This window comes from Manis pentadactyla, chromosome 8, assembly GCF_030020395.1.
Source record: "Manis pentadactyla isolate mManPen7 chromosome 8, mManPen7.hap1, whole genome shotgun sequence".
In the NCBI taxonomy this organism is placed as follows: Eukaryota; Metazoa; Chordata; class Mammalia; order Pholidota; family Manidae; genus Manis; species Manis pentadactyla.
This window is the reverse complement of record NC_080026.1, coordinates 113359456-113381697: the sequence shown is the minus strand read 5'-3', so window position 1 is coordinate 113381697 and position 22242 is coordinate 113359456. Positions and strand designations below refer to the sequence as shown.

Genomic DNA, 22242 nt, shown 5'->3' with positions numbered 1-22242 from the left:
AACTAGAAAAGGAAGAACAAATGAGGCCCAAAGTCAGTAGAAGGAGGGACATAATAAAGATTAGAGCAGAAATAAATAAAATTGAGAAGAAAAGAAAAGAAAGAATCAATGAACGCAGGAGCTGATTCTTCCAGAAAATAAAATAGATAAACCCCTAGCCAGAGTTATCAAGAAAAAAAGAGAGTCTACACTCATAAACAAAATCAGAAATGAGAAAGGAAAAATCACTACAGACACCACAGAAATACAAGGAATTATGAGAGAATACTATGAAAAATTATATAGTAACAAATTGGATAACCTAGAAGAACTGGACAACTTTCTAGAAAAATACAACCTTCCAAGGCTGACCCAGAAAGAAACAGAAAATCTGAATAGACCAATTACCAGCAAAGAAATTGAATTGGTAATCAAAAAACTACCTAAGAACAAAACACCTGGACCAGATGGTTTCACTGCTGAATTTTATCAAACATTTAGTGAAGACCTAATACCCATCCTCTTTAAAGTTTTCCAAAAAGTAGAAGAGGAGAGAATACTCCCAAACTCATTCTACGAGGCCAACATCACTCTAATACCAAAACCAGGCAAAGACATCACCAAAAAAGAAAATTACAGACCAATATCCCTGATGAACATAGATGCAAAAATACTCAACAAAATATTAGCAAACCGAATTAAAAAATATATCAAAAAGATCATCCATCATGATCAAGTGGGATTCATCCCAGGAATGCAAGGATGGTACAACATTCGATAATCCATCAACATCATCCACTACATCAACAAAAAGGACAAAAACCACATGATCATTGCCATAGATGCTGAAAAAGCATTTGCAAAATTCAACACCCATTCATGATAACAACTCTCAACAAAATGGGTATAGAGGGCAAGTACCTCAACATAATAAAGGCCATATATGACAAACTCACAGCCAACATTATACTTAACAGTGAGAAGCTGAAAACTTTTCCTTTAAGATCGGGAACAAGACAAAGATGCCCACTCTCCCCACTTTTATTCAACATAGTTCTAGAGGTCCTAGCCATGGCAATCAGACAACACAAAGAAATAAAAGGCATCCAGATTAGTAAAGAAGAAGTCAAGCTGTCTCTGTTTGCAGATGACATGATATTGTACATAAAAAACCCTAAAGAATCCACTACAAAACTACTAGATCTAATATTTGAATTCAGCAAAGTTGCAGGATACAAAATTAATACACAGAAATCTCTTGCATTCCTATACACTAATAATGAATAGCAGAAAGAGAAATCAGGAAAACAATTCCATTCACAATTGCATCAAAAATAATAAAATACCTAGGAATAAACTTAACCAAGGAAGTGAAAGACTTATACTCTGAAAACTACAAGACACTCATGAGAGAAATTAAGATACCAATAAATGGAAACTCATCCCGTGCTCATGGATAGGAAGAATTAATATTGTCAAAATGGCCATCCTGCCTAGAGCAATCTACAGATTCAATGCAATCCCTATCAAAATACCAACATCATTCTCCAATGAACTAGAGCAAATAGTTCTAAAATTCATATGGAACCACAAAAGACCCCAAATAGCCAAAGCAATCCTGAGAAGGAAGAATAAAGTGGGAGGAATTTTGCTCCCTGACTTCAAGCTCTACTACAAAGCCACAATAATCAAAACAATTTCATACCGACACAAGAACAGACCCGTAGACCAATGGAACAGACTAGAGAGCCCAGATATAAACCCAAGCATATATGGTCAATTAATATACTATAAAGGAGCCATGCATATACAATGGGGAAATGAAAGCCTCTTCAACAACTGGTGTTGGCAAAACTAGACAGCTACATGTAAGAGAATGAAACTGGATTATTGTCTAACCCTGTACACAATAGTAAACTCAAAATGGATCAAAGACCTGAATGTAAGTCATAAAACCATAAAACTCTTAGAAAAAAACATAGGCAAAAATCTCTTGGACATAAACATGAGCAACTTCTTCATGTACATATATCTCCCTGAGCAAGGGGAATAAAAGCAAAAATGAACAAGTGGGACTATATCAAACTAAAAATCTTCTGTACAGCAAAGGATATCATCAGTAGAACAAAAAGACATTCTACAGTATGGGAGAATATATTCATAAATGACAGATCTGATAAGGGATTGACATCCAAAATATATAAAGAGTTCACGCACCTCAACAAACAAAAAGCAAATAATCCTATTAAAAAATGGGTGGAGGATATAAACAGACACTTCTCCAAAGAAGAAATTCAGGTGGCCAACAGGCACATGAAAAGATGCTCCACACTGCTAATCATCAGAGAAATGCAAATTAAAACCACAATGAAACATCACCTCACACCAGTTAAGATGGCCACCATCCAACAGACAACAACAAATGTTGGCAAGGTTGTGGAGAAAGGGGAACTCTCCTACACTGCTGGTGGAAATGTAAATTAGTTCAACCATTGTGGAAAGCAGTATGGAGGTAACTCAAAAAACTAAAAAAAGAAATACCATTTGACCCAGGAATTCCACTCCTAGGAATTTACCCTAAAATGCAGGAGCCCAGTTTCAAAAACACATAAGCACCCCTGTGTTTATCACAGCACTATGTACAATAGCCAAGAAATGGAAGCAACCTAAGTGTCCATCAGTAGATGAATGGATAAAGAAGATGTGGTACATATACACAATGGAATATTATTCAGCCATAAGAAGAAAACAAATCCTACTATTTGCAACAACATGGATGGAGCTAGAGGGTATTATGCTCAGTAAAATAAGCCAGGCAGAGAAAGACAATTATCAAATGATCTCACTCATTTGTGGAGTATAAAAACAAAGAAAAAACTGAAGGAACAAAACAGCAGCAGACTCACAGAACCCAAGAATGGACTAACAGTCACCAAAGGGAAAGGGACTGGGGAAGATCGGTGGGAAGGGAGGGATAAGGGGGAAAAGGGGTATTACGAATAGCACACATAATATAGCAACAGGGGGACATGGGGAAAGCAGTATAACACAGAGAAAACAAGTAATGATTCTATAGTATCTTACTACGCTGATGGACAGTGACTGTAATGGGGTATGTGGTGGGGACTTGATAATAGGGGGAGTCTAGTAACCATAATGTTGCTCATGTAATTGTACATTGACAATATCAAAATAAAAATAAATTTTTAAAAAAAGGCCTAACATCAGAACAAATGATGGGGAAGAGGGAATTGGAAGAACATGATTGTAAGCCTTTTATGCTATAAATAAAGTAACAATTTGTATGTAAACTAAAAAAAAAAAAGGCCTAACATTGCCAAATGGTTGCTACAGATGTCTAATCCTAGGTAGCTTCTGACTTTGACCTTAAGCAAGTCCTTTAAGCAAAGCTAGAACCTCTTAGAAAATACCTTTCCAAAGTAACCTTCGGTCACCAGAATCTTTCACTGAACAGTAAAGGGGAAGAGTTCAATTATCTCAACTGCAAAAGATAAACTCTCATATCTGCAGGTTCTGGATTTGGGGAAGCAGCGCATCATGACCTAGAAGTCTTTGGAGTTTGACTTTCTTAAAGCTTCTCAAAATTTTGCAAATCTCTAAAGATTGCAAGTAAAACACCAAATAGCTCTCCACACACTGGGTTTCTCAACATACAGCTCTAGCTTTATAGGGAAGCTTTTCTTTTCCCCAGAAAATCGCCTTGTTGTAGAAAACTATTCAAAGTTATTAGTTCAACAGCGACATTTAATCACACAGAAGCACTAGGTTTTCTGAGGAAAAAAAGGAACTAGGTGAATGCTGACGTTACCCAAACTTTCGCTGGAGTCAGATCTGTTCCCCCTGAGGCAACACTGTCTGCTTGTTTAAATGCACAGGAACTCATGTAGCTCAAATGAGAATCTTTCACAACAGTGGGCAAAAAAAAAACACACCCAAAATCAAATCAAATCGAATCAGCAATACCGTTTACCTTCTATAGAGGAGTTTTCAGGCTTTTTTAGTAGGTTATCCTATGTTCCTGCTTTTCTAGATATTATCTACATAGGCACTGAGGTAGGAAGAGAAAGAGAAACATGGCTTTCTGAAGAAGTTGTGTGTAAATTCCACCCTTGAAAAGGGTCCAAGATCCTTGGGTGCAGCCCCTCCCAGGAATCCCAGAGCCTGGAGTCAGGCATTCGGGTAGGTATGAGTACTTCCTCTCCTGACTCTTCACCCTCCAAAAGCTCTGAATTCCTCCACAGTGGGGTCCTAGGCAGTGGATGGCACCCTACACCCCATTATCCCAGGGAGCCTGCCCCTCCTGCCCATCCCATGGGCCAGCCCCAAGAGGTTTGCTCTCTGTACCATCACCCATTTCTTTCCCCCACTTGACCTTCTGGGATACTCAGAGGGGAATGTTTCTGCTTCTAGAAGTACACTGTTTGCCCTGTTCCAAGACCTCTGTCCTCCTGACTGACAGGCCCTGCAAATGCAGGATTTTCTCAAATCTTTTAGGGTGTTCTTTCTGACTGCTCTTCCAGCTCAGTCTTGGACAAAAGTCTAAGAAACATTCTGAGCTCGATTATCCTTACTGTGATGAAAACACTCAACTCAAGATCATGATAAATGGAGACAAGGAAGACTGACAGGAGGATGGTAGCCCGGAATGGGACTTCAGGAGAGATCAGATCCTGAATATACCATTCTGAGCCCTCCCAGGAGATTCAGACCTGCACAGCCTGACACGGGAGCTTTGATTTATGATCATTACTCGGGTCATACAATGCTAGTTTGCCATATTGTTGCTGGGCAGCTGTGTCTGGGGAGGTCTCTCCCTGTGCACTAGGTGAAGCACTAGGAGAAAACCTCAACCCGGATGGGGAGGGTTCTTGACTCTGAACGAGAAAGAATTCTCAAGCAGATCAGAAGAGTGTAGGTAAAGGAATTCATTAGAGTGAGAGCAGCAGAGAATGGCAGCTGCCTTGCAGGCAGCAGAGGACAGGGAAGTGAAAAGGGAAAGAGGGAAAGTTCTCGGTCTAGGGCAGATTCCCCTGCCAACTCCTGAAGCCAGGGTCATCGGGCATCCTGTGTCCACTTGGATCTGCAATGCATGGGGACTAGCCTCTACCACCCCAGGATTTGGGGGAACCATGGAGCACAAGATGGAGTGAGATTATGTTCTGAGAATTTCTCAAAGAAAGGAGACTTTCAGGCAGGCTACTAAGAGCAAATCGCACAGCTGCAGTTCCGTCCAGGTCACCCAGATGATGGAAACATGCAGGTCCAAATCTGAGCTTTTAGCAGCCCCTTCCTACTTATTAGAAGTAAAGCAGAGATAGGATGAAGACTTGGAAATACAATGAAATAGTAAAGAGACAAACCGCAATAATTTGAGCAGTGAGAAAGCTTTATTTGAAAGTACGCACTTAAAGAAAGGTAAGTGTGGGCGTCCTCAGAAAGGAGGCACACTGAAAGTTTGGGGATTCTATTTTTTAAGGCTTTCAAGGATGGAGCAAAGGGCAGAGGGGGGTTGTTGGGTATAGGCTTGACTTGCGGTCTCAAGGTCCTTATCTCGGGGGAGAGATGCCATGTTGCCATTCCTTTATTACCAGTCCTCCATCTAATTCAGCTAAAATAAACCCAACACAAGGGATTTATTTATCCTGTTCTTCTCTAAGATAGTGGTTACCCTCAAGCAGTGGGGACATATCAGTTAAGACTGCCTGCCCTGCCTTAAGATAGGCTGTTGGGTTATCTGATTATCAGAGAATATGTTAGGAATCTTACTTCTCAACTCTCTGCTTTTTAAAATGGAATCTTAGCCTTAAGATGGGATCCCTCCTGTACTTACTGGACTGTTTACATCTCAGCAGTTTCCATCACAGGTGGGAAAAGTCCATTATGACACTTGTCCCAGGCCCTGCTCTGCCTCAATGTCAGCTGAGTTAGCTGCCACGGCCTTTTTTTCACATTCTCTGAAGGTGGAGCAATGATTCTACTCTAATAAGCCAGGCCACCTTGTACAAACAGACAACACATCAGACCTCAGCGGGGGGAGAAAAAATCTGCCCCTATTTTTAGTTCCTCTGAGATATGTATTTGTTTGTTTTATTTTAAACATCACAAAACTGAAGACTTATTTCTCCCCATTTATTAATACCACATCTCAAACCTCTGCTTCCTCCTTAAGGTTTAAGTAAAATTTTGTGTCTTATTTCTCACCCCATTTCTCTGTTTTTCCTTTATTCATTCATTCATTCATTCGTTCAACTAATATATACTGTGTATCTAATAAGTCCTGGCACTGTACTAGGCCTTGTGGAGCTTTAATATTAAATCAGATGTTACCCCAAAATCTTAGTAGCAAGGAGGTTAGGAAACATGTACTAAATAACGACCATAATGCAGGATAGAACATCAAAAGGCTTAAAAAGAAGCACAAATAAAGTGGAAGACATGAGGAAAGCTTCATGGTCTTTGAGTTGGACCTTGAAGAACAGATAAATTTTAGACATGCAGATGTAAGAGCTATCTAAGAAGTGTGTATAAATCTGCTCTTGTTTTACAGGTCCACCGTAACAAAATACCACGTACTGGGAGGCTTAAACAACAGAAATGCATTTTCCCACAGTCCTGAAGGCTAGACTTCCCATATCAAGGTCCTGCAGAGTTGGCTTCTAGGAGAGTTCTCCTGGCTTGCAGACAACCCCTTTGTCCTTACATGGCTTTTCCTCTGAGTTTGAGTGGAGACAGAGTGTGAGCTCTCTGCTATCTCTTCCTATAAGGACACTAATCCTACAGGATTACGGCCCCATCCTTAGGACCTTATTTAACCTTAATTACTTCCTTAGAGGCCCCATCTCCAAATACTGGGGGGTTAGGGCTTCAACATATGAATCAGGGGTGGGGGGGTACATATATTCAGTCTGTGACAAAGGAATTGAGAGAAAAGAAAGAGAAAGAGCATTCTAATGAAGAGAAGAGTGAGAGGTGAGGTTGGAAATAGAGCAGCATTTTTGGAACACCGTGTGACTGAATTTGATTCTAGAGCTCAAGAAGAGGAATGCAAAGGATAAAGTTGTAAAGCTGCTAGGGGTTGATTTGTGGTGGGTTGAATGCTAAGCTTAGGAGTTCAGATCTCATTCTCTAGGCACTCAGGAGCTAGAAAAAGTTCTAAAAGAAGAGCTGTATTATAGGAAGATTGACTGACAGGTGCCAGTGCCATGATGCTGGGGCCCTGCCAATCTAGGACACTCCTGCCACTCAGAGTAGAAAAAAAACCTTCATGATTTACAAAGCCCTTTCTTATATATTCTCTTAACTGACCTTCACAATTAGGTCTAAGGGACACACCACTTCTCCAGCTACATGTAGGACAAAGAAACAGAGATGACTATCTCATGCTAGAGGAGTCCCCAGAAAACCAAGAGGGGGCACCACACCCTCCCTCTGTTCTGGAAGTCTACACTCAAATCCTAGCTACTGCCACTGTGTTCTGTGCAGTAATCAGGAATCTTAGAGCAAACGTAAGATTTCCCACGTTGGCCTAGACCCTGTCGGTCAAATTTGCTGATGTATTTTTTTGAACTTAAAAATAATTGACATATAATATACATAAAAGTGCACAAAATATAAATGTATAATAGCTGACCAAATAATTTATCATCCAAAACAGAACCTGTTTGAGAGTGAAAAAGGGTGCTATTAATAATTAACCTAGTTTAAAGCTTAAACTGGGACAGTCCCAGGCACAGATGTGTTCATTTTGTAATAACTTATAATGGTAAAGGAAGCACCCCCTCATTGTGAAAAACCTTATGTATCCTGTCTAGTTCACATCCCTCTCCTCCACCCTAGATGTAACCACTATTCTTACTTTTATAGTAATCATTTCCCTCTTCAGTTGCTCTATTTTTAAATTTGGGAATTCCCTAATGTAGAACAAGGACCCTGTAATACAATGGTATAGGCGTCAGTAGACCTACTTCTGGTCTTGGTTCTAACACTTTAGACCGTCCTCCTGTCATGCAAATCATTTAAATAGCCTCAGTCTCAGTTTTCTCTTCTGTAAAGTTAGAAAAATTGGTATTGGGAGAGAAGTATAAGGGAGTTCTTTACGGCGAAGAAGTAACTTGGGATATTTGGCACGGCTTATAGCCACAATGAATCATCTGCATTACCACAAGAAATCACCATTTTTAAAGGGTTGCATCAATTTCCTGAGCTCCTGTTAACATTAGTTAAAAGCAAACATAAAAATAGCTCCTTCACAACATTTCTCTAGTTAGATCCAATTGAAAGGAAAATAAGGTCAGTAAGAAAAAGAAAATAAGGACAGCTAATAAAAGATTAACTACTAAGCCTAGAAGCCATACAAATCCTTCTGCACTTGCTGTGCAAATCTTTCCTCCCTAGCAACCTGACATTTTGAGGCTTTGCTTTCCAGAGGATGCTCATTTCATATTCACAAAGAAAGTTGTATGATGGAAGCTTGTTAACTCTGGGAAGAGAGAATGAACTATCCGGGCCACCTCACTTGACACCATTAGGCTTTCAGTTATATGTCACATTATCATAAGCAGCTCTAGCACACTTTGGTCCCCTCCTGCGAGGATCCCCGCCAAGCTCCACGTGCCTTCTTGGCTCCTGCTTGTGATGAATTAAATATATAAGTCAGAGTCCTAGATGAGACCATAGACCTGCCATCATTTGAACTATAATGGGGAAAAAATTCTCACTTGTAACTTGGATGCAACTGTGCTAATTCTAGTCCTAAACCAGGGCCACAAACTCAAAAGCCTACAGGGCTCAGTAAAGTTGACTGGGTAGGGATGGTGGCCAACTGTCCAAAGGGACATGCCTTGCTCGGAGGGGAAGTCATTACTCACACTGACCACGCACCTGTGCAGAAATACAGGGCTAATGTTGCCGGCATCCCTAATTTTTCAAGAGAAGCCAGAACTTCATACATCGTGTAAAATCTTCTGATTTATAAAGATGCACAACTTAATCAAACTATTTTAAAAGCACTTTGGCCTCTCCAAAATCTATATCCATACGTCTGTTTCTAAGCCTGGAAAGGAACTTCGAGTATACTGAGTTCAACACCCCTATTTTACATACAGGGCAAGTGAACCCCCAAGCCGACAAATGATTTTCCAGTGGGCAGTAGTAACTAGTTCAGCAGCTAAGCCAGATCTAGGAAGAATACCTGCTTTCTTTCTCCTGCACCACTTTTCATTCCACGAATGAGAAGAAAGTTAAGGGCTTTAGGTTGAGTTAAAAAGTTAGTAGACCCAAGTATACCCAGGCTTATAGTATACCCAGAACATCACCATTCTACTTTTTTACTTTCTCTGGCGTCTGGACAATGTCTCTGAGGCATTGTGCTATTATTATATGATGCAATGGAATAGCACTAGGGCAGAACATTTTTGTCCCAAGTTGATTTTCTCCTCACCTGGAGCATATCACTACTTCATGGCTCTGCTACATGAAAGGAGGGGCTAGCAGGTTCCCCTTGGGGGAGGGGACCATACAAGACAAGCAAGGCTCACTCAGCAGAAGAGTAAGTACAAAACTTACATTCACGTAACACTCCCACTGACCTCAGTGGGGGTTGTGCTTACAGGAATTGCAGGATCAGCAGCTGAAGAGAGACTGGAATGAAGCAGTAAAAGTCAAATCATAGATTATTATTAGGACGGTGTAAATGCAGCTTTATATTTGCAGAAGAGTTCATTTTCATTATCTATTGAGGTCTCCCTCTACTAACTCTTAGGGCAGGAGCCACAGAAGGACCCTTGTTTAGGCCCAGATTGAGGGGTGGGTATGTATGGGGTTGAAGAAACTTGGCTAAGCACAGAGGTTAGGACAGATGCCAACGAAGTTTAGAAACCATGCTTAGCTGTTTTTGTCCTGTTGGCCCACGGGGTTCATAATATTCCATTACTAGTGATCCATGCCTAGGACAGTGCCCACTACATAGCAGGTGCTTAATATTTAGTGAATAAATGAAAGAACGGTTGGATAGATTCACATTCCTTGCCAGACTCATTTAATAGGCCTCCCAACCTGATAAGGCAGAATCAGTCACTACCTTCGCTGCTTCCCAGGAGCCATCCCATGAAAGGCCAAGAATCAATAAGAGAGGCAAGTTCTGCTGCAGTCTTGGCACAGAGCCATGCCCTTTGCAGCTATACATGGCTAAAGGTGGGGATCCTGTTTGGGCTACTGCTGGGCCTCCCCACTAGGTAAGCTGAAAAGCCACTGTAGGCTCCATGATTTTTAAATAAATCCTCTCCCTGTGATAATGAAAGACTGGAAATACTGTCATTGATACAATAATCAATTAAAAGAAAATCTGCTCCTTAAACCATTAAGTCCAATATCTTTTGGAAAAGGTTTGTAGCTATGGAAGAATTAGGGCCCTGTTTCTGTGGCTCTGCCCTTAGTAAGCGTAATGTTAAAATGTATGAGGTGAATGCAGGATGTTAACAAATGTACAATCCAGGTGGTAGGTAAATGGGCAGTTGCTGCAATTCCTTAAACTTCTCCGTGTATTTGAAAACTGCCGTAGTAAAATACTGGGGGGAAATTTGCCTGCTGTTGGAAGAGCTACAGGCAGCTTCCTAAACCACACTCTGGCAGCACAGGAAGCATTGGCCTTTAGCTGGTCCTGACATCACATGCTGGTAGCAGCCATATAGATCTAGACTAACAAGCTGAGTCACGTGCCATCCACTCTTTCAAAGAACTTCACTCTGAAAGAGGCAACCTCTCTTACAAAGGTTCTTTGTTCCCAGTTGTCTATTTCACCTATTTTGAATATTTAAATAACTGTTTATGGCATTTTTCTGGACAAAACATATCTACTTTAATTTTATATTGCCTAATGCATATTTTTCCTAGATTCTAGGTCAAATAGGATTCTTAAAATATATATGTAGTAGTAAAGTGAGGGTCTATAGCTGACCCACCTAGAGATCTGAGAATGTCTCCATTTTTAACAGCTTTATAGAAGAGGTATCTGGCCTATAGAATTCATTCCAATGTTTTACAAGGGCTAAAAATTCTCATACCTTTAACAAAAAATCTCCTGGGCCATGCCAGTTCCCTCCTCATTTTTTTGCAGAGCTCAGAGCAACTGGTTGAGATTGTCTTACTAAAACTCCTCACTGCTTAAAGGCTGTTATTAAAAAACAGAACTATAAGCTTCTGATGACAAAGACCATTGCTCATGTATGGTTTATACCTTTCTGTGTCCCCCAACAAAGTCTCCAAGTACAACTGGACTGCAGTTTATTTAGTCATCCTTAAAACTTTAATGTTCTTAATTTCTAATGATGTAATCATCCTTGAAATAGTCCTCAATTTTCTCCTTTAATTATGGAAACTAGAGGAAAAGAAAACCTATCATTTTTATATTTCCTAGTTCTTCTTTTAAAAATAATCAAACTCTTTTCCTGATTTGGTTAGAATTTACTAGAAATAGTCATTATGTTGTCATACATGAGGATGAACCGAGGTCAAAAAAACTTTTGATTTTTTTTTTCACTTAATTGCAAAAATTTTTTTTAAGTGTTTGATTTAAAAGACCAGTTACTTCAAGAGCACTCCTACCAAATTTGATCTGGCAATCTTTTGGCATGACTAGCATGGTTTCAGTAGGAGCTTTGTTCAGTGAGCAAAGATGGTGAGAAGTCCAACAGGTGCTATGCAGGGCAGAAGTAAGATGTTTTTTCTGAGACTGCCAACTGCTTATTTCTGAAGCTTTGCCAGTTGGCCAAGCCTTGACTGTTTCTCAGTTCCATTTATGACCACTAGGTGGCACCAGAACTTTGAGTTAATTAAGAGAAAATTTTCCGTTTAACTAGCCCTTAGATGATTTGCTGTGAACCTTAAATAAATACCTTCTAAAAATAATTCTTTTTTTTCTCATCAGTGATCTAGAATACGGTGGGCTTTTTGCCATTCATTATTTCTTGTGGTCTGTGCTATGGCAGAGCAGGTTAAACGACGTATAAAAAAATTTAAAAAAAGACGTATGTAACTCATTCCTTAGCCCACTGTCTTCAGGTTGGCTGCAGTGTTAGCAGCTTTTCTCTGTACCACAGCAGCCTCTAGCAACATCAGAGGGGCATCTGGACTTGGCGTGGCCAGACTCTTCTGCAAGCTTGAATGGATCTGTGATTACATCCTGTCAAAAGGCAAACCAAAATGAAAGCGCAAGTTAAAGGTGTTTTGATATACCAAGCTTATAGTTCACTTTGATTCAGGTTGACTTACCTACAAGGGAGATAAAAATTTTACAATTCCCTGGGCCCCTGAGAGTAGTATCGGTCATTCAGATGTAAGGCAGCTGTCTTGTCCTGAAGTTTCTATCAAGTTATTACTACTTTCAAGGTAAATTCATTTAAAGTTTCTTATAGATGGTCCCTACTGGGCCAGAAGAGTTGATTTTTTCCTTTTTTTTTTTTTTTTCTGTGGGAGTCCCCTTTTCATGTGCCTTTTACCCTTTTGGAACTGAGATACTGAAATGATGAAGCTTCCTCCTTTCCTTACTCTAATTTCCAGAAATACGTGTACAAGACAAGAAGTCCCAATATCAGGGCCATCATTAGCAATTGCTGATGTTCACAATGGCCAGCAAGGTCTCAGAACAAAGTAAGTGGGATTTTCAAACGACAAGACGGCAGTTTTTTTATTTTTTCTCCTTTCTCCTCCAAGTTGGATAACTCCAACAGCAGCACCAGTGGCGTCAGAGAGAAAGCAGTCACAAAGGTGGGAAATCAAGAGCATGAACAAGGCACCCTAAATATCAATAATTAATTAATTAAGCAAATTTATACTCTTATTATTTATTGTTGCTCATTGCAAAGAGAAGGGTGTACAAGACAGGCACAGACCCTACATTCATGAATACAGTTTTATGGACCACTTCCTTTACTGAAGCAACTCAATGGTGACCTGGGCCTCTCTGGCCCCCAGTTTCTACCATTCTAAAATGAAAACTGGATCTGGGATCCCCTACCAGGCAGACTAGTATCTGGCAGGGGATCTCCAAGTCTGGAAGAGGGGTACCTATGCTGGGTGCTGTGGCCAGGCCTTCACATCCATTGTATTTTCTCTTCTCAGTGCACTGCAATTCCAAAGAGTTAGCCTTTCCTCTTGTTCACATAGGAAAATTATTTTCTACAATCTTCATCCCACTTTATGTCCTCTCCACCAGTGATATCAGTCCCACTTTCCAATGCATGCTCCCTGCCCTAAAAGATTTCAAGACTTGAAGGAAATAAAAGGTGGGACACCTTCATAGGCAGTCCTTTCCAGCACCAACATTCTGTGATTCTAAGAAAAGTATAAATATGGAGAAGAGGTACAGTACAGTGGGTAAGACTTTCAGCTCTAAAATCAGACATGGGTTGAAATGCACCACTTTCTAGCCACATGACCTTGGATTAGTAAACTAATCTCTCTGAGCCTCAGTTTCTTTATGTGTACGATGAGGATAATAAGGGTTATTGTGAGGACTAAATGACAGGGTACCTTGAACATACTACCTGCTCAACAAAGGTTAGGTCCTCTATATTATTACTAACATCATTCATGTTATTACTACAACTACTATTAACTGAAGTCTAGTAGTTCATAGCCCAAATCCTATTCACATCATTTCAGATGCTGCAGTGTTCAATAATGTCATACTTCAAATAGCAAAATACACTTTGTCAAAGTCAGAGTGAAGAAGAAAAGGAAGAGGAGGGGGTGGAAGAGAAAAAAGAAAAAGAAAAAAGGCTCCAAAAAGTCATTGAGTCAACCCTCAGTAAGAAATGATCTCTTTCATCCCATTATTACAGCAACTGACTGGAGGACGTAAGTCCCAGCAATTCCTGCATGCCACTTGCCTGTACTGCCTGCATTCTAGGTCTTATCATAAAGGTCTCCCATAAAAAAGATAACAATGTCTTTCCCCAAGAACACAAGGTCATATTTCTAGGACACACAGCTGCTTCATTCTTCAAATCATCCTTTGGTGTCAATTGTTACCATTTCAAAAAATTAGGAACTGATCTAAAGACATGCTGATCATCAGCATGCTGAAAGAATGAGGGCAGAATAGAAAGAAAAGAGACCTGGTATAAACCAGCTCAAATGCATAGAATGTAATACAATTCATATCTGAGGTCAGGGCCCCTCCTGCACATGCCTGCACACACACTGGAGGGAGAACAAGGAAAGCCACACTGGAAGAAAACCCTCCTCTGCAGAGGCCAACTCATTCAGCTACACCTTTTACAGCCAGACCACACTGGATATGGCTAGAGGAAAGACTGCCTTTACTTACTTGTAACTGTAATCTGCTAACAGCTTTTATAGCCAAGATTCAGGAAACCTGGCTACAAAATAATTAGAATAATGAAAATGAATAATGGATTCTGCCCAGCAAAGTTTCATTATCAGTGAACTCCCAAGATATACAACACATTTTGAAATGCTTAATGAACTGTAAAGTCAGAAGTTGAATTTCTCTACTTTCTCTACCTTCTCAGAAAAACAGAAGAGTAACAAACAGTAGCAGAGTGCTCAAGAATTTTACAAAGCAATTAATACACAGATATATGTTGCATTCCTATACACTAATGATGAACTAGCAGAAAGAGAAATCAGGAAAACAATTCCATTCACAATTGCATCAAAAATAATAAAATACCTAGGAATAAACCTAACCAAGGAAGTGAAAGACCTATACTCTGAAAACTAAAAGACCCTCATGAGAGAAATTAAAGAAGATAACAATAAATGGAAACTCATCCCGTGCTCATGGATAGGAAGAATTAATATTGTCAAAATGGCCATCCTGCCTAGAGCAATCTACAGATTCAATGCAATCCCTATCAAAATACCAACAGCATTCTTCAATGAACTAGAGCAAATAGTTCTAAAATTCATATGGAACCACAAAAGATCCCGAATAACCAAAGTATCCTGAGAAGGAAGAATAAAGCTGGGGGGATTACGCTCCCCAACTTCAAGCTCTACTACAAAGCCACAGTAATCGAGACAATTTGGTACTGGCACAAGAACAGACCCATAGACCAATGGAACAGACTAGAGAGCCCAGATATAAACCCAAGCATATTTGTCCAATTAATATATGATAAAGGAGCCATGGATATACAATGGAGAAATGACAGCCTCTTCAACAGCTGGTGTTCGCAAAACTGGACAGCTACATACAAGAGAATGAAACTGGATTATTGTCTAACCCCAAACACACAAGTAAACTCAAAATGGATCAAAGACCTGAATGTAAGTCATGAAACCATAAAACTCTTAGAAAAAAATGTAGGCAAAAATCTCTTGAATGAGATGAGCAACTTTTTCCTGAACGCATCTCCTCGGGCAAGGGAAACAAAATAAAAAATGAACAAATGGGACTACATCATGCTAAAAAACTTATGTACAGCGAAGGATACCATCAGCAGAAAAAAAAGTCACCCTACACTATGGGAGAATACATTTGTAAATGACATATCTGACAAGGGGTTAACATCCAAAATATATAAAGAACTCACATGCCTCAATATCCAAAAAGCAAATAATCCTATTAAAAAATAGGCAGAGGATATAAACAGACACTTCTCCAAAGAAGAAATTCAGATGGTCAACAGGCACATGAAAAGATGCTCCACATCGCTAATTATCAGGGAAATGCAAATTAAAACCACAATGGGATATCACCTCACACCAGTTAGGATGGCCAACATAGAAAAGACTAGGAACAACAAATGCTGGCGAGGACATGGAGAAAGGGGAACCCTCCTACACTGCTGGTGGAAATGTAAATTAGTTCAACCATTGTGGAAAGCAGTGTGGAGGTAACTCAAAAAACAAAAATAGAAATACCATTTGACCCGGGAATTCCACTCCTAGGAATTTACCCTAAGAATGCAGCAGCCCAGTTTCAAAAAGACATATGCACCCCTATGTTTATTGCAGCACTATTCACAATAGCCAAGAAATGGAAGCAACCTAAGTGTCCATCAGTAGATGAATGGATAAAGAAGATGTGGTACATATACACAATGGAATATTATTCAGCCATAAGAAGAAAACAAATCCTACCATTTGCAACAACCTGGATGGAGCTAGAGGGTATTATGCTCAGTGAAATAAGCTAGGCAGAGAAAGACAAGTATCAAATTATTTCACTCATCTGTGGAGCATAAGAACAAAGAAAAAACTGAAGGAACAAAACAGCAGCAGACTCAGAGAACCCAAGAATGGACTAAGAGTTATCAAAAAGAAAGGAACTGGGGAGGACGGGTGGGAAGGGAGGGATAAGGGGGAAAGAGGACATTATGATTAGCACACATAATGTAGGGAGGGGGCACAGGGAAGGCAGTATAGCAGAGAAGACAAGTAGTGATTCTATAGCATCTTACTATGCTGATGGGCAGTGACTGTAATGGGGTATGTAGTGGGGACTTGATAATGGGGGGAATTTAGTAACCACAATGCTGGTCATGTAATTGCATATTAATGATACCTAAATAAAATAAATAAATAAATAAATAATTTTATAAAGCAAAGAAAGTAAATCATTCTTCAGCACTAGAGGTGGCTTCTCTACTTAGCTTGGGCTTGATTCGTGCTGATAATAGTGGCCCCAACAAAAACACATTGGCTCTTTTGGCTCTGGGATCCTTGCCTCTTGTGTTCAATTAAACTTTCCCAGATACAAATTTACCATTTTGGACAGTGATCTCTAAATAAACTACACTGTTAAAGACTGCTTATGAAGTAACAAAAGGAGAAGAAAAGGCACAAGAGTTACTAGTGTATCTGTATGCTTGGCATTATCCAAGTAATGTATGCAGAATTACTATGACATAAAAGCAGCAGAAGGCAAAAATCCATGGAGAAAGATGACAGAATTTCTAAGCCCAGGAGAAAAGGTGTATGGGCGAAGGACCAAAGAATCCTGCAAAGATGATTAGATCAGACACTTCGGACACAGTTCCAAGCACTCAAGCATCTGAACAACCACAAATCCATAACTATGACCACCTTTGTTTCTTGAGCATATATTCTGCGCCAGGTGTAACCAGCGGTGGATTGTGGAATTCCTTGGTTCTCATCTTCTGGAAGGAAAGAATTCAGCTGAGAGACCAAATAGAGAGTTAAAGCTGCCGGATTTTTTATTTAGCAAAGTGAAGGGAAAGTACACTCCTAAGAGAGAGGAGCGGGCTGACCCCAAAGGTGGGTAGCGGTTCACTGGGTTTTACACCTGGGTCTTCTATGGGGTGTGTTTTGTTTCCTCCCTCCCATTCTGTCATCCTCACACTATCTTTCGGATCATCTAGTTCCCTCCCCTTTAGCTTCTTTGAACAAGTGTGTTTGTCATTTTTCTCATGAGCATCTACTAGAAACTCTAGGTGGAGCCCAAATCAGGATATAGATGATGTAATGATGACATGATGATGGCCTCAGGGTCATTAGCGACAAGGTCTTCTTTAAGTGCATATGCTCTAAAATCAGCAAGGTCCCAGTGACTCATATCTTTTGTTTATCAGTTTGTGTTGAACCGTGAAAGAGGCTGACCTAAGAGAGAGAAGGTGCTTTCTGGGAGAAGACTGGGCAGCCTGCTGTCCTTTCTCCCCTCCTGTTCTTGCCTACCTGCCTACTCTAACACAGGCATTGGGCTCCCATTTTACATATATTAGTTCTTTTGAGCCTCACAACCTGAGAGAAAAATGTGATCATTACCTTCCTATTACACATGGGAAACTAAGGGTTTAGAAAGGTTAGGTAAATTACCAAAGATGACAACTAAACAGCAGGCCCAAGATTCGAACCTAGTTTCTCCGACTCCAAGGCCTGTACACTTGAACCCCACACAGTGCCACCATCCTGCCACAGAAACATCAGCATCATTTCCCTGGGCTTCCAACATTCAGCACTGATATGGTTTTGGTGAATGTTAGAAGTTCTGTCTGCCAAAAGAGACTTGAAACCCATCACAAGCCTGTTTTAAATAATGAAATATTATAAATTAATGAATGGATTAATAAAATAATTATGATAGTATGAATAGGGGAAAAAGTAAAACCACATGAGAAAGAAAGGTCAACAGGATGCTTGTATCTGTTATCACTCCCGTCTGCCTTCTTCATAGGGTAGTTATGAGAGATGATGCCAGGTAAATTGTGATAAAATGCTTTAGAAAATGCTATGCCAATATTTCAGATGCTAGAATAACTCCAAATATGAATCTAAAGTGTTTAAGTAGATAATCATCTTAGAATACAGTGGAATACTGGCTCAAATGTGTACTTGAGAAATTAGAATATAATACAAATTAGCTTTTTAAAACAGTGGAGAAATGATTTAATAAATGAACAGGAAAGTATGAGCTAGTTAATATTTAGAAAAATAGTCACAGCCTATCTCAATATTTAAGCTAAAATAAATTCCAGATGGATTAAAAATTTTAATGTCAAAAAGAAAAAGGCCCTCAGAGTACCAGAAGAATCTTCACGACCTTGGATCAAGCAATGAAATCCTAGCTAGGACATTCAAAGCAAGCAACAACAACAAAAAAAAAAAAAGATAAAGATAAATTGGACATCATCAGGTTAAAACCTTTTGTGTGCCAAAGGACACTATCAAGAGACTGAAAATTCAGACAATACACAGAATGGGAAAAATTTTTGCAAGTCAAATATCTGATAAGGATATATGCCTGGTACCCAGAATATATACAGAACTATTACAACCCTAAATAAAAGACAAACAACCCAATTTAAAAATGGACAAAAGACTTAAATAGATGTTTCTCCAAAGAAAATATGCAAATGGTCAATAAGCACCTGAGAAGATCCTTAACACCATTAGTCACTAGGGGAATGCAAATCAAACCACAGTGAAGTTCAACTCACACAGACTAGGATGGCTACAACCAAAACAAAAAATAACAGGTGCTGGCAAGGATATAGAGAGATTAGAATCCTTCTACATTGCTGGTAGGAATGTAAAATGGGGCAGCCATTGTGGAAAACAGTCTGGTAGTTCTTCAAAAAGTTAAATGTAGAATTAACATATGACCTAGAGAGTCCACTTCTAGGTATAGACCCCCAAAGAATTGAAAACAAGTATCCACAAAGGCACAAAGCACATGCTCACACGTTTGTGACAACATTACTCACAATAGCCAAAAAATGGACACAACCTAAACAACTATCAGCTAATGACTGGATAAACCAAAAGTGCTATATCCATACAATGAAATATATTATTTAGCCATAAGAAGACAGGAAGTACTGATGTATGGAAAAACCTTAAAAACATGATGGTAAGTAAAACAAGTCAGACACAAAAGACCGTAAAGTTTGTGGTTCCACTAATATGAAATGTCCAGAATAGGCAAATCCAGAGACAGAAAGCAGATTTGTTATTGCCAGGGGTTGCCGAGAGGGGCTTTGGGCAGTGACTGCTGAATAGGTATGGGACTTCTTTTGGGGATGATGGAAGTTTTCTGGAACTAGATAGTGGTGATGGTTGTACAACCCTGTAAATGTACTAAAAGCTACTAAATCATACATGTTAAAATGATTTAAATAGTGATTTTTCTGTTATGTGAATTTGACCTCAATTTTTAAAAAGTACTTAGAGAAAAAATATTGGTAACTTTAAAATGTTCACATGAAGTGGGTCTTTCTAATCATAAAATCGGATGCGGAAACCATAAAGGAAATGACTACATAAAAATTGAAAATATCTATTCAGGGGAAAATAAGTAAATAAAAGGATAAATGATATGCTGAGAAAAAAATATTTCCAACATGTAATAGACAACCTCTTACAGAGCAGTAAAAAAAAGGCAAGTAGCCCACTAATAGGAAATGATTAAAGGAATTATATAGGAAGTTCACAATGGATGAAATATAAATAGTTAATAAATATCAAAAAGTTTAATATATGCAAAATAAAATAACAAATTATTTTTTGCCCATCAGACAGGCAAAGATTTTTTTTTAAATTACACCTAATATTAATAAGAGTGCAGGGAAAAGGTGTTCTCAAATATTGCAGGTAAGCATGTAAACTGCTACAATCTTTTCTGGAAGGCAATTTGACTACCTCTATTGAAGGACTTGAAAATATGCATGTGTAATTTGAATAATCTTTTCCAAGGTAGCTCTTAGCTTCTTTGTATCTGGACCCCTTTAAGAATCTGAGGAAAGTAGACAGACCATTTACTGAGAAAATACATATAATTTTAAGGAGCCCTGAAATCCAATCATGGGTGCACCAAGTTAGGAATCTGTCAGGATTAGAGAAATTAAAGTATGAAATTAATTCAAATCATTCTATAGATATAAATATGCTAGAAATAATTTATGGTGGCCAACTAAAAGAATAAAGATTTGTTTCTTGCTTTTAGTAGTCTGTGGCAAGTGTAACGATTGGCTCAGTGGTTCTCTGTTTGGGGCAGGGAACTGAAAAACAAACGAACCTTTGATTGTAAAGTAGAACAGGATGTACATGCTGGCAACTTCTCTCCAGCTGGTCTGATCAGAAAGTCTTGGGCAAATCGTGAATGCTTCAAGATAGCTGCTGTTTCTTCATCCACTTCAACAGTTTCCCCTTTCTGAAGAGTAGCATGAAAAACACTTATTAAGAAATGCCACCTAAATCTCAATAGAAGAAGAATGCCCAAAGTTTCATTAATGAGTGGAACTGAAGGATAAAGACGACACTTTCTGACATGGTATTCTCTCACTTGCAGAGGCTGCTGCTAAGTTTCCTGTCTATTTCCAGATGGAATTGACCAGTGTCATAATCAGTTTTTCTTTAGTGGTGACAAATCAAAAACTCTAGAGGCTGAGAGATTTCTGAAGGATAAGGATATATTGAGCCTTTACAGGTACTAGCCAGAGAAAGCACTGAGTCCTGAGACGGAAGTTTCTGCTTCACCAGCAGCCAGGCCAGATAACAAAAATGACGTGTCCAACAGACTCAAGAAATAGGGCACTTTTATAAGTGGTCTGAAGAATACAAAGTTCTCTAAATTTACGTTGGCCTCAGATAAGGAAGATGGGCTAATGCGAAGGTGGAAAGTCCTAGGATAGGAAAGTCCATAGAGAAGGCTCGTGGATTGGTTGGTGATGATGGTCAGGCACTGGTCAGACGCAAGGGATATGGAGTGGTTCTGATGATTGTTGAAATTCCTTCATCCAGGAACATGGAGTTTCTGGCTAGCTATGACTGGTGGCTATTGACCAATTACCTTCTCTTATCTCTCTTCTTCATTCTCTAGCCCTTTGTGTCACTAATCCTGGACAATTCAGAATTTTTCCTTCTCGGTGGCAATGCCAAAAAAAAAAAAGGACACTCATTACTCCAATATCTAATTTGTCCTGAGAGATAGATATAGAAAACCATTGCTCTCTGGGCTTCACCTTATTCACTGCTAAAATGAGGGCCTTGGGCTAGTGGTTTTTCAAGTAAGTCCCAGGATGCCTGAGAAGTATGAAATTGGTCCATGCTTGGGGAGCCAGGAGCAAGCACAGGAGATTCTGGGCTCTCTAACCCCTGCTCCCATCAGATAAACTGCTTTTAGCCCTTCATATATTGAGAAGGCATGAAAGTAATGCCTAACACACAGTAAATACAGGTGTTTTAAATATGATTTTGCTTTAAAAAATTCTATTAAAAATGGTTTTGTAAAAGCCACTAGATCAGAGCCATGGTTTGAAGACCCTCCCCACTGATTCTGTGACTCTGTTGGGGCAGGGCCAATCTTTCAGTGAAAAAGCATTAATGGCTCCACTGCCCAGGGACTATTTCAGATATTTGAAGATACTATTTGAACAAAAGACTTGAATATAAACATGAACAACTTCTTCATGAACATATCTCCACAGGCAAGGGAAACAAAAGCAAAAGTGAACGAGTGGGACTTGTTGCCAAGAATGTTGCCTTTGTTGTACAGAAGCTTTTTAGTTTGATACAGTCCCACTTGTTCACTTTTGCTTTTGTTTCCCTTGCCTGTGGAGATATGTTCAAGAAGAAGTTGTTCGTGTTTATATTCAAGTCTTTTGTTCACTTTTGACTTTGTTTCCAGATTGAATCAAGTTTCCAGATTGAAAGGTCCACTGGAATCCAGTACAATAAAGGAAAACATATTTCATTCTGAAGTTATCAAGTTCTTCAGGTTATATGCTCTACCCAAAGGAAAAAAAAATGCTATTTGAA

General features: G+C 39.3%; 1 protein-coding gene across 4 annotated transcripts in view; it reads right to left on the bottom strand.

Annotated features, from left to right (window-relative positions):
- Positions 1-22242, bottom strand: part of AS3MT (arsenite methyltransferase) — a 38938-nt gene that overhangs the window by 5135 nt on the left and 11561 nt on the right. For 2 of the 4 annotated variants that reach the window (XM_057506264.1, XM_057506263.1), the window contains 2 exons: positions 20501-20635; positions 9721-12178 (listed from right to left, as the gene is read on the bottom strand). In XM_057506264.1, coding sequence (XP_057362247.1) covers positions 12071-12178; positions 20501-20635 — 243 coding nt within the window. In that variant the 3' untranslated portion in view covers positions 9721-12070. Of the gene's footprint in view, positions 1-9720; positions 12179-20500; positions 20636-22242 lie in introns of those variants that run through there. The other 2 variants (XM_036898405.2, XM_057506265.1) reach the window with 2 other exon arrangements.